Raw genomic sequence first — 14,011 nt, 5'->3', positions numbered from 1 at the left:
AGCAGATATGAATAAAATCTACAACATTTACTATTTTAGGAGCACATTTGACATGAAAATCAAGCTTTTCATTCAAAACATCACAATATGGCAAAGTTTTGGGGGAGGAGCTTAGCAAAGGGTCAGTGATTGAGTGCTTGTTACATAATTAATAGCTTATACTTTAATTGCAAACTGTATATTATTCATTATATATACTTTGTAAAAGTGTACTTGTGTCATAAAAGTGTACTCTCTTTGAGAGAGTACTATCTTTATTTCATCAATATTACATGATTTGCAAGTAGATTTTCAAATATAGGCTACTTTTAAGATTTGAAGTACACTACAAGTGCACATTCAATACAATTAAGCACAAGGCAACCTATCGTCTGATTCCTGCGTTCAAACACTCTGAAGACACAGAAAGGGTTTACCAGGGTCTCCGTCGCACGTCGTAAAGGTCAATCTTATCCGGCGCTCTCCAGGGAGCAGCTAAAATGTGAAATGTTAGAAAAAGAGCTTATTTGGGTAATAATACATTTATGCAAAACATCCTGAGATCAGAAAAGTGACCTGGGTAATATCTGGTGACCCCCGTGGCACTCCCAAACGCTTGCCAGAGTAAGGACGGGTCGTCTCTGCTGTTCTCCATGAAGACTCGCTCTAACGCCTGAGTCCAGTTCAGCTCGTTCAGAATCACTGGAGCTACGGACACACACACACACACACACACACACACACACACACATCACAACTACGCCTGTCACTAGCCATTATTTTGGTAATCGAGATTATTTTGACGATTAATTTGATCTTTTTTTTTTTAATAAAGGTAATAAAGCCTTTAAAATTACTTAAACACATGTATAATAACAATAAAGCAATAATAATTGGTTAAAATAAAGTATAAATTGTACAAGCATACAATCACAGCACTGTTAAAGGGTTAGTTCACCCAAAAATGAAAATTGTGTCATTAATGACTGAGCCTCATGTGGTTGGACACCCGTCAGACCTCCGTTCATCTTCAGACACAAATGAAGATATTTTAGTGTAAATCTGATGCTCTGAAAGGCCTCCATTGGCTCAATGCACGGTTCACTCTCAAGACCCTTAAAAGACACTAAAGACGTCGTTACAAAGTCCATCTCACTACAGTGGTTCTACAATAACTTTATGAATCGGCGATAATAGTTTTTGTGCGCAAAAAAACCCCTAAATAACGACTTATATAGAGATGACGATTTCAAAACAGATTTACACTAAAATATCTTCATTTGTGTTCCGAAGATGAACGGAGGTCTGACGGGTGTCCAACCACATGAGGGTAAGTAATTAATGACAGAATTTTCATTTTTGGGTGAACTAACCCTTTAAAACACATCATGTGATATATAAACCCGGCCTGCAGAGGGTGCCAGCGTCCTGGAGACTGATGTGGTTTCACTTTACAGCATGATCTAACCCTTCTTTAATATTGGCCAAACATTTCAAATGTCCACTTAATCTTTAATATTTGGCCAGAGAGAAATGCCACTAATTTCTTGAGCAAGAACATGTGGACAAAACTCAGAGAGAGGGTTTAAACTTTTATTTTGAAATCGCAATGAGCAACTTGCATATTTAGTATATACATACGGATGTATTCTCCTGTTTTTGCGTAGGCTTTTAAATGATTTATGTTATAGATCCCGTTGCATTCCCAGATGAACTTTATTAGCAGCCCAGACTCACAGGAAAGGCAGTTAGAGATGCTCCACTCATGTAGATGATGCAACACTTCACTATGAAACACAAAGTGTGTCAGTTTTTCAAAGACACAACACAGAGTTTGTGTGGAGCAGCGTTTACTGTGAACAGAGCCGCTCTGAGACGCTAGAAGAAACATATAACCTGCACGCATGTACATCATTAAAGTGCCACGCTTCACTCTGAAACCCGCAGCGCATTCATTTACTCAATGGAATTGCAGCCTTTGTGATTTCACAATAGCATAATGTGCTAATCTGTGGAATGCATAACTTTTCTAGTTACTTGAAAAAAGTAATCTGATGACGTAACTCCCGTTAGTTGTAATGCGTTTGTCCCAACACTGGCTATTGGCTCTTCGAGATCTCATAGCATCAGTTCCTCACCGCCTTTGTAGATGTCTGTGGGGATCTGGACGGCAGTGTGTGAGAAATTCACATGGTTCTTAAAGATCGGGTCGTACACGAACTCCAGTTTCAGTGACATCTGAGAATCGATGTCCTCACCATCCTGATGAGAATAAACCATATCGTCAAACACACACACACACACGTTACAAATGAGGCCGTCGTTTCAGCTCGAGTTTGATCGTCAAAATCATAGTCATATGGTGATAAATGAATATGCAAAATAGTAGTTTCGAAGTTAGAAGTTTGAGCAACTAGCTTCTAAAAGGAAATTGTGTATGAATGCATGAATATTTCACATACGCTTTTTCTACAATAGTTCAAAGTGTTTCATACAGGCCCACTTTCTAAAGCATGTAAATCTACATATTAAAATCTCTGACAAGTTTTTCACATCGGCGATAGATAGAGATGTACTCAGTACTCACATAGTCCATCTCTGCTTTAGAGTTATAATATTCAATATTTTCCTCCTGAAATAAACACACAGAACAAAAATACAAAAAAACCTGCTGTTTAAAATCGGTTTGAGTATTGGAAAAATCAAATATAGATGTCCTCCACATGACAAACACTCATTTAAGCACAATTCACTCATATGAGCATGTGTTGTCAGTCGAGCTAAACATCTCTAATGAATCAAATCAGTCAGAAAAACGAGACGTCACAACCTATTGGGCTTAAACAGACCCTCCAGCTACAGACTCACACAAATCATGACTCACAGCGAGTGTGTGTAAAGCTGTATCTGGATCAGAGATACACAGATGTGAATATGAGAGGAAGAGGCGCATCGACTCACACAGATGGAAAAAAGAGAGAATGAATCGTTCTATTTGTGTGATTCGTTTTAATGAATCAGTTGAAACAACATCGAATCACACATGCAAAAGCAATGTTAAAAGTGAAATGTAAAACTGCGTGAAAAGTCTGGAAAAAGTACAAAATGATTGTGAAATGCACATAAGGGAGCGTAAAAACTACTGGTGCCGTTAAAACCATCTGACCTTGATCCCGTCCTGCCAGCGATGATCTTTCTGAAGACGCTCCGCTTCACTCGCCAGTTTCTGATGGAAAACACAGACGACAACCGTCACGGGAAACCCTGAGGAAGAGTGTGTGTGAGATTGTGTGTGTTCTTACCTCAAGCGCTTTGCGTTTCTTGGACAGCAGTCTCTCAATATCAGTCGCCACTTTTTCTACAAGGACTCGAGGGTTAATTCTGACCAGACTGAACTGTCTTCTCTTCTCACTGTAGATCTGAAACAACATTAACATCCACATATATTTCAATCCTGAAAACTCTCTGAATAGTTTTAGCATGTTATTGAATATGGCAATGTTAATATATTGGGTCTTGGCAAATTAGATCTGCTACGCTGCTGCTGATTATTGCTGATTCTTATCAAATGTGGACTTGTTACTGCTAATATATTCACGGACATGCTGCTGTAAGGATGTAAGATAGGCTGCTGCTGCATATACAATATAGTGTCGATAAATCCAGTAGAAGATCTGGCCAGGTGGAGCTGGGGGAGGTGGAGGGTTTCAGAGGAACGGTGATATCGTGCTACAGGACTAGCTTACAACAAACAATGAACCAAACTATTTAAATTAGGGCTGCATGATATTGGAAAAAGCTTACAGTGCGATATTTTGTATTTCTGCAATATATGTTGCGGTATAAAAATTTTGCCAGATGATTTTATTAGGGGAGTGAATCTGCATAGAAAATAATAAACAAGTTACAAGCATAGATAAATACAATAGAAGACACAAACAATTGAAATAAACAGTGCTTTATGTTTTTCAGGTAAATCTAACAGTATTCAGGTAATCCATCCATCCATCCATCTTCTTCCGCTTTATCCAGGGCCGGGTCGTGGGGGCAGCAGTCTAAGCAGAGATGCCCAGACTTCCCTCTCCCTAGACACTTCCTCCAGCTCTTCCGGGGGGACACCGAGGCGTTCCCAGGCCAGCCGGAAGACATAGTCCCTCCAGCGTGTCCTAGGTCTTCCCCGGGGCCTCCTCCCGGTTGGACATGCCCGAAACACCTTCCCGAGAAGGCGCTCAGGAGGCATCCGGAACAGATTCAGGTCATCAAATGTAAAATAACAGTCTTTACTGTATAATGCAATATCACTGATATTATTAATTCATTCATACATTTGTGTCTTTGTTGAAGCTACAGAAGTCATTTTCTCTTTCTCTTTCTCTTTTGTTGTTTGATCTGGTGCGGGTATATAAGGCTGCTGTCCCTTTAAGACGAATGCACAGACCTAATTTAAACACGCATCCGGTTTCTTTCTCAATCGCTAACAACACATAACCGACTGCGTTTACGAGGACACTCGTCGAGACGGGCATTTTGACTTCATTTAGTGTGCATGTGTCCATTTAAGCTCAAAAGAAAGAGAAAGAACTGAATTTGGCGTTCACAGGCTGTCAGCGTGCAGAAAACAGCCCGCGAGTTACAGTCCTCCTGCGACTTGCAAATGATAAACTGTCACTCTATGATGGTTAAACTTTGCGATTAATCTGTGAATCACATGCGTTGTAAAGCGGAATGCAGCTGCCCGTATGGATCACGGATCAACTACCATCTCTATACTTGACATCACACACCCTGCAATGTGACTATCGCGGATGTGCTAAAATTATATATCGTGCAGCCCTAATTTAAATTGCTCCCTGCTCCTGTGCCAATGAACAATCTCATTGGTTGCCAAATCAGCTTGTGATTGCTTGCATATCTCACTGGCTGCAGGACCAGCAGAGGCCGATCAGCTTGTGATTGCATGTAAAGGACCTATCAGCGATCCTCCTCATACCCTACAGGTGTGTGTGGCCCCTGAACCAGCCCTGGCTCTCAGAGATTGTCTAAGTGAGTAGCGTATCACTGATTGGAGCTTTTCCACTGCGTGGTATGACTTGGCTCGGCACGACTCGGCTCGCTTTACTTTGGCTCGGTTTTGTAATCCCATTTTTGGGTAAACTATATTTATCATGCTTTAGTTTCGTTAGTAAATCACGCATTGGGAAAATCATATCAGCTCTGTGTTATGTTTTTCTGACAGCTATATTGTGCCACAGCATTACTTTCATAAAGTATTGATTTATGCTGTCAATGGACATTTGGTTGACAGGTTAATTTGACTTGATCTTACTGCAGTTTAATGTGTTTTAAAGGGTTTTCCTTTACATATTTATATACTTATTTTCCCTAAAGTGTAATTTCTTGCACTTTGTATACAGAATACCATTGAGAGTCTGAGCTGAAGACCACATGACCCAAGAGTCTGAGCTGTAGACCACATGACCCAAGAGTCTGAGCTGAAGACCACATGACCCAAGAGTCTGAGCTGAAGACCACATGACCCAAGAGTCTGAGCTGAAGACCACATGACCCAAGAGTCTGAGGTGAAGACCACATGACCCAAGAGTCTGAGGTGAAGACCACATGACCCAAGAGTCTGCGCTGAAGACCACATGACCCAAGAGTCTGCGCTGAAGACCACATGACCCAAGAGTCTGAGGTGAAGACCACATGACCCAAGAGTCTGCGCTGAAGACCACATGACCCAAGAGTCTGCGCTGAAGACCACATGACCCAAGAGTCTGAGCTGAAGACCACATGACCCAAGAGTCTGAGCTGAAGACCACATGACTCAAGAGTCTGAGGTGAAGACCACATGACCCAAGAGTCTGAGCTGAAGACCACATGACCCAAGAGTCTGAGGTGAAGACCACATGACCCAAGAGTCTGAGCTGAAGACCACATGACCCAAGAGTCTGAGCTGAAGACCACATGACCCAAGAGTCTGAGCTGAAGACCACATGACCCAAGAGTCTGAGCTGAAGACCACATGACCCAAGAGTCTGAGCTGAAGACCACATGACCCAAGAGTCTGAGCTGAAGACCACATGACCCAAGAGTCTGAGGTGAAGACCACATGTCCCAAGAGTCTGAGGTGAAGACCACCTGACCCAAGAGTCTGAGGTGAAGACCACATGACCCAAGAGTCTGAGGTGAAGACCACCTGACCCAAGAGTCTGAGGTGAAGACCACATGACCCAAGAGTCTGAGGTGAAGAACACATGACCCAAGAGTCTGAGCTGAAGACCACCTGACCCAAGAGTCTGAGGTGAAGACCACATGACCCAAGAGTCTGAGGTGAAGACCACATGACCCAAGAGTCTGAGCTGAAGACCACATGACCCAAGAGTCTGAGCTGAAGACCACATGACCCAAGAGTCTGAGCTGAAGACCACATGACCCAAGAGTCTGAGCTGTAGACCACATGACCCAAGAGTCTGAGCTGAAGACCACATGACCCAAGAGTCTGCGCTGAAGACCACATGACCCAAGAGTCTGAGCTGTAGACCACAGGCTTGTTCGACTTCACCCAGCGATGCGCAGACCGATCGGCGGCTGACTTGAAGCAGTGCATGCCGGTTAGAAATTTTGTCCGACTTGAGGCAGCGCCGACGCCACGTGACAGTGACGTATGTCAACAAAGTGCCGCGAGAGCGATTCGAGAGCAGCCGGCGATTACAGCCGGTGCAGTTTCTCGAGAGCGACTGCATGAGGCTGCACGGGCTCTGATGACGACACAGCCGTTCCACGATTGGCCAGATTCACCGCATGACAGCGATCACGTGTGTTTCGTGTTTATTCTAAAACCTTCAGCTCCACTAATGCGCACAAATCTGTTTTTTATAACAGTAAAACCTCCTTTCATGTAGTCGCGATGTTATATTGTCATGTTTATCAAAATATAACTGATTCAAAACAGACCCCACTTCATTGATAGTGTAGGCTGATATGTTGAGCTTTATTCTTGTAAAAACACACGCTGTATTAAGCAGTGCATAAAGTATTACATGACAATAATGTCTCTGAAACATCTGTGTATTGCCAAATATTGCATTTATTTCACTTCAGCTGATAAAGTATGCAAACACAGCGCGAGCGTCACCGCGGGAAGCAGAAAGTGTCCGACTTCACGTCTGTGTTTGCAGCTCCTCCCCGCCTGCACGCGGCGACTCTCGCCGATCAGTTGCATCCAGCTGCAGCCGATGTCGAACACACCTCACATGACCCAAGAGTCTGAGCTGAAGACCACATGACCCAAGACTCTGAGCTGAAGACCACATGACCCAAGAGTCTGAGCTGAAGACCACATGACCCAAGAGTCTGAGCTGAAGACCACATGACCCAAGAGTCTGCGCTGAAGACCACATGACCCAAGAGTCTGCGCTGAAGACCACATGACCCAAGAGTCTGCGCTGAAGACCACATGACCCAAGAGTCTGAGCTGAAGACCACATGACCCAAGAGTCTGAGCTGAAGACCACATGACCCCAGAGTCTGAGCTGTAGACCACATGACCCAAGAGTCTGCGCTGAAGACCACATGACCCAAGAGTCTGAGCTGAAGACCACATGACCCAAGAGTCTGAGCTGTAGACCACATGACCCAAGAGTCTGAGCTGAAGACCACATGACCCAAGAGTCTGAGCTGAAGACCACATGACCCAAGAGTCTGAGGTGAAGACCACATGACCCAAGAGTCTGAGCTGAAGACCACATGACCCAAGAGTCTGAGCTGAAGACCACATGACCCAAGAGTCTGAGCTGAAGACCACATGACCCAAGAGTCTGAGCTGAAGACCACATGACCCAAGAGTCTGAGCTGTAGACCACATGACCCAAGAGTCTGAGGTGAAGACCACATGACCCAAGAGTCTGAGGTGAAGACCACATGACCCAAGAGTCTGAGGTGAAGACCACATGACCCAAGAGTCTGAGGTGAAGACCACATGACCCAAGAGTCTGAGGTGAAGACCACATGGCCCAAGAGTCTGAGGTGAAGACCACATGGCCCAAGAGTCTAAGCTGAAGACCACATGACCCAAGAGTCTGAGCTGAAGACCACATGACCCAAGAGTCTGAGCTGAAGACCACATGACCCAAGAGTCAGCGCTGAAGACCACATGACCCAAGAGTCTGAGGTGAAGACCACATGACCCAAGAGTCTGAGGTGAAGACCACATGACCCAAGAGTCTGCGCTGAAGACCACATGACCCAAGAGTCTGCGCTGAAGACCACATGACCCAAGAGTCTGAGGTGAAGACCACATGACCCAAGAGTCTGCGCTGAAGACCACATGACCCAAGAGTCTGAGCTGAAGACCACATGACCCAAGAGTCTGAGCTGAAGACCACATGACCCAAGAGTCTGAGCTGAAGACCACATGACCCAAGAGTCTGAGGTGAAGACCACATGACCCAAGAGTCTGAGGTGAAGACCACATGACCCAAGAGTCTGAGCTGAAGACCACATGACCCAAGAGTCTGAGCTGAAGACCACATGACCCAAGAGTCTGAGCTGAAGACCACATGACCCAAGAGTCTGAGCTGAAGACCACATGACCCAAGAGTCTGAGCTGAAGACCACATGACCCAAGAGTCTGAGCTGAAGACCACATGACCCAAGAGTCTGAGCTGAAGACCACATGACCCAAGAGTCTGAGCTGAAGACCACATGACCCAAGAGTCTGAGGTGAAGACCACATGTCCCAAGAGTCTGAGGTGAAGACCACATGACCCAAGAGTCTGAGCTGAAGACCACCTGACCCAAGAGTCTGAGGTGAAGACCACATGTCCCAAGAGTCTGAGGTGAAGACCACATGACCCAAGAGTCTGAGCTGAAGACCACATGACCCAAGAGTCTGAGCTGAAGACCACATGACCCAAGAGTCTGAGGTGAAGACCACATGACCCAAGAGTCTGAGGTGAAGACCACATGACCCAAGAGTCTGAGCTGAAGACCACATGACCCAAGAGTCTGAGCTGAAGACCACATGACCCAAGAGTCTGAGCTGAAGACCACATGACCCAAGAGTCTGAGCTGTAGACCACATGACCCAAGAGTCTGAGCTGAAGACCACATGACCCAAGAGTCTGCGCTGAAGACCACATGACCCAAGAGTCTGAGCTGTAGACCACAGGCTTGTTCGACTTCACCCAGCGATGCGCAGACCGATCGGCGGCTGACTTGAAGAAGTGCATGCCGGTTAGAAATTTTGTCCGACTTGAGGCAGCGCCGACGCCACGTGACAGTGACGTATGTCAACAAAGTGCCACGAGAGCGATTCGAGAGCAGCCGGCGATTACAGCCGGTGCAGTTTCTCGAGAGCGACTGCATGAGGCTGCACGGGCTCTGATGACGACACAGCCGTTCCACGATTGGCCAGATTCACCGCATGACAGCGATCACGTGTGTTTCGTGTTTATTCTAAAACCTTCAGCTCCACTAATGCGCACAAATCTGTTTTTTATAACAGTAAAACCTCCTTTCATGTAGTCGCGATGTTATATTGTCATGTTTATCAAAATATAACTGATTCAAAACAGACCCCACTTCATTGATAGTGTAGGCTGATATGTTGAGCTTTATTCTTGTAAAAACACACGCTGTATTAAGCAGTGCATAAAGTATTACATGACAATAATGTCTCTGAAACATCTGTGTATTGCCAAATATTGCATTTATTTCACTTCAGCTGATAAAGTATGCAAACACAGCGCGAGCGTCACCGCGGGAAGCAGAAAGTGTCCGACTTCACGTCTGTGTTTGCAGCTCCTCCCCGCCTGCACGCGGCTACTCTCGCCGATCAGTTGCATCCAGCTGCAGCCGATGTCGAACACACCTCACATGACCCAAGAGTCTGAGCTGAAGACCACATGACCCAAGAGTCTGAGCTGAAGACCACATGACCCAAGAGTCTGAGCTGAAGACCACATGACCCAAGAGTCTGCGCTGAAGACCACATGACCCAAGAGTCTGCGCTGAAGACCACATGACCCAAGAGTCTGCGCTGAAGACCACATGACCCAAGAGTCTGAGCTGAAGACCACATGACCCAAGAGTCTGAGCTGAAGACCACATGACCCCAGAGTCTGAGCTGTAGACCACATGACCCAAGAGTCTGCGCTGAAGACCACATGACCCAAGAGTCTGAGCTGAAGACCACATGACCCAAGAGTCTGAGCTGTAGACCACATGACCCAAGAGTCTGAGCTGAAGACCACATGACCCAAGAGTCTGAGCTGAAGACCACATGACCCAAGAGTCTGAGCTGAAGACCACATGACCCAAGAGTCTGAGGTGAAGACCACATGACCCAAGAGTCTGAGCTGAAGACCACATGACCCAAGAGTCTGAGCTGAAGACCACATGACCCAAGAGTCTGAGCTGAAGACCACATGACCCAAGAGTCTGAGGTGAAGACCACATGACCCAAGAGTCTGAGCTGAAGACCACATGACCCAAGAGTCTGAGCTGAAGACCACATGACCCAAGAGTCTGAGCTGAAGACCACATGACCCAAGAGTCTGAGCTGAAGACCACATGACCCAAGAGTCTGAGCTGAAGACCACATGACCCAAGAGTCTGAGCTGTAGACCACATGACCCAAGAGTCTGAGGTGAAGACCACATGACCCAAGAGTCTGAGGTGAAGACCACATGACCCAAGAGTCTGAGCTGAAGACCACATGACCCAAGAGTCTGAGGTGAAGACCACATGACCCAAGAGTCTGAGGTGAAGACCACATGACCCAAGAGTCTGAGGTGAAGACCACATGGCCCAAGAGTCTGAGCTGAAGACCACATGACCCAAGAGTCTGAGCTGAAGACCACATGACCCAAGAGTCTGAGCTGAAGACCACATGACCCAAGAGTCAGCGCTGAAGACCACATGACCCAAGAGTCTGAGGTGAAGACCACATGACCCAAGAGTCAGCGCTGAAGACCACATGACCCAAGAGTCTGAGGTGAAGAACACATGACCCAAGAGTCAGCGCTGAAGACCACATGACCCAAGAGTCTGAGGTGAAGACCACATGACCCAAGAGTCTGAGCTGAAGACCACATGACCCAAGAGTCTGCGCTGAAGACCACATGACCCAAGAGTCTGCGCTGAAGACCACATGACCCAAGAGTCTGAGCTGAAGACCACATGACCCAAGAGTCTGAGCTGAAGACCACATGACCCAAGAGTCTGAGCTGTAGACCACATGACCCAAGAGTCTGAGCTGAAGACCACATGACCCAAGAGTCTGAAGGCTTGTTCGACTTCACCCAGCGATGCGCAGACCGATCGGCGGCTGACTTGAAGCAGTGCATGCCGGTTAGAAATTTTGTCCGACTTGAGGCAGCGCCGACGCCACGTGACCGTGACGTATGTCAACAAAGTGCCGCGAGAGCGATTCGAGAGCAGCCGGCGATTACAGCCGGTGCAGTTTCTCGAGAGCGACTGCATGAGGCTGCACGGGCTCTGATGACGACACAGCCGTTCCACGATTGGCCAGATTCTCCGCATGACAGCGATCACGTGTGTTTCGTGTTTATTCTAAAACCTTCAGCTCCACTAATGCGCACAAATCTGTTTTTTATAACAGTAAAACCTCCTTTCATGTAGTCGCGATGTTATATTGTCATGTTTATCAAAATATAACTGATTAAAAACATAGACCCCACTTCATTGATAGTGTAGGCTTATATGTTGAACTTTATTCTTGTACAAACACACGCTGTATTAAGCAGTGCATAAAGTATTACATGACAATAATGTCTCTGAAACATCTGTGTATTGCCAAATATTGCATTTATTTCACTTCAGCTGATAAAGTGTGCAAACACAGCGCGAGCGTCACCGCGGGAAGCAGAAAGTGTCCGACTTCACGTCTGTGTTTGCAGCTCCTCCCCGCCTTCACGCGGCTACTCTCGCCGATCAGTTGCATCCAGCCGCAGCCGATGTCGAACACACCTTGAGGTGAAGACCACATGACCCAAGAGTCTGAGCTGAAGACCACATGACCCAAGAGTCTGAGCTGAAGACCACATGACCCAAGAGTCTGAGCTGAAGACCACATGACCCAAGAGTCTGAGCTGAAGACCACATGACCCAAGAGTCTGAGCTGAAGACCACATGACCCAAGAGTCTGAGCTGAAGACCACATGACCCAAGAGTCTGAGCTGAAGACCACATGACCCAAGAGTCTGAGCTGAAGACCACATGACCCAAGAGTCTGAGCTGTAGACCACATGACCCAAGAGTCTGAGGTGAAGACCACATGACCCAAGAGTCTGAGGTGAAGACCACATGACCCAAGAGTCTGAGGTGAAGACCACATGACCCAAGAGTCTGAGGTGAAGACCACATGGCCCAAGAGTCTGAGCTGAAGACCACATGACCCAAGAGTCTGAGCTGAAGACCACATGACCCAAGAGTCTGAGCTGAAGACCACATGACCCAAGAGTCAGCGCTGAAGACCACATGACCCAAGAGTCTGAGGTGAAGACCACATGACCCAAGAGTCAGCGCTGAAGACCACATGACCCAAGAGTCTGAGGTGAAGACCACATGACCCAAGAGTCAGCGCTGAAGACCACATGACCCAAGAGTCTGAGGTGAAGACCACATGACCCAAGAGTCTGAGGTGAAGACCACATGACCCAAGAGTCTGAGGTGAAGACCACATGTCCCAAGAGTCAGCGCTGAAGACCACATGACCCAAGAGTCTGAGGTGAAGACCACATGACCCAAGAGTCTGAGGTGAAGACCACATGACCCAAGAGTCTGAGCTGAAGACCACATGACCCAAGAGTCTGAGCTGAAGACCACATGACCCAAGAGTCTGAGCTGAAGACCACATGACCCAAGAGTCAGCGCTGAAGACCACATGACCCAAGAGTCTGAGGTGAAGACCACATGACCCAAGAGTCTGAGCTGAAGACCACATGACCCAAGAGTCAGCGCTCAGACGTGACATCATCAAACTACGCCTGTGTTTAGAACAGGCGACCTCTAGCAGATGGAGAACTTACATAGTGCAGCTTTAAAGTAAAAAAGCCAATCACTGAATGGTAAAGTCATTGCATCACTGCAGCTGCTGTTAGAAGCTCCGGTTCCCATAGAAACCTGAGACTCACGCTTAATATGTAATTTAATTGTGAGTTCAGCAAGCAGATTTCCGGATTCCCCCATTTAAATAGACAGGACTCTGTCCTGGATGCCTGACGCAGCTGCCCGGAGGCATTTCAAACATGGCCACCGGGTGAACAGACATTCCTTTAAAAGGATTTGGACTAATATATATATATATATATATATATATAGTGCTATATATTAGTGCTGGGAATCGATTAAAAAAAACTAATTAATCACATCGTTTTCTGTATATTAGTTTTTAATATTTTTGGAGTCTTTAAAGGGGTCATATAATGGTACATGCTCTTTTACAAGTTGATTGTATGGGAATGTGTGTTGGCAGTGCCTGTACACAACCATCCTATAATGATAAAAATCCATCTAGTATTTTTTTAAATCTCCTTATATGTTTTCCCCTGTCTCAAATCGAGCCGTCTGATCGTGTGACGTTACACGGTTGGACGCCCCTCCCACGATTGTTGATTGACAGCAGTGTTTCAACACAGACCCGCCCTGAGCGAGCGATCATCAGTCCGCCATTGTTGATACGCTGGAGCAGAATGCCGTCCAAGCGATTGTGGTGTTCTGTTCTTGGGTGTAATAACGAACACAGCAGTCATTTTGATGTTCCTAAATCCGAACCACTGAAGACGCAGTGGCTGAGTTTTGTTTTCGAAGGGAATATTCCCCCCGATCAACGTCAATGCTTTCATGTTTGCGAATCATTTCTCAGCAGACTGCTTTCTAAACGAGGGTCAGTATAAAGCAGGTTTAGCTAAGAAGCAGCTCCTGAAAAAGGATCGCTACCAACTATTTGTGTTCCTGCTGCACCTCAGGAAGAAGTGAGTGTAACGTTTTATTAACCTTTATATAA

At 46.2% G+C, this 14,011-nt stretch overlaps 1 protein-coding gene across 1 annotated transcript in view; it reads right to left on the bottom strand.

The window, feature by feature from the left end:
* Positions 1-14,011, bottom strand: part of cacna2d2b (calcium channel, voltage-dependent, alpha 2/delta subunit 2b) — a 64,433-nt gene that overhangs the window by 41,565 nt on the left and 8,857 nt on the right. The window contains exons 3-8 of the mRNA XM_079807457.1: positions 3,282-3,398; positions 3,146-3,205; positions 2,567-2,611; positions 2,118-2,241; positions 556-687; positions 417-474 (exon numbers count right to left, since the gene is read on the bottom strand). Of these exons, the coding sequence (XP_079663583.1) occupies positions 417-474; positions 556-687; positions 2,118-2,241; positions 2,567-2,611; positions 3,146-3,205; positions 3,282-3,398 (536 nt within the window). The remainder of the gene's footprint in view (positions 1-416; positions 475-555; positions 688-2,117; positions 2,242-2,566; positions 2,612-3,145; positions 3,206-3,281; positions 3,399-14,011) is intronic.

This window comes from Gobio gobio, assembly GCF_949357685.1.
Source record: "Gobio gobio genome assembly, chromosome: 24".
In the NCBI taxonomy this organism is placed as follows: Eukaryota; Metazoa; Chordata; class Actinopteri; order Cypriniformes; family Gobionidae; genus Gobio; species Gobio gobio.
This window is presented reverse-complemented; position numbering and strand designations above follow the sequence as displayed.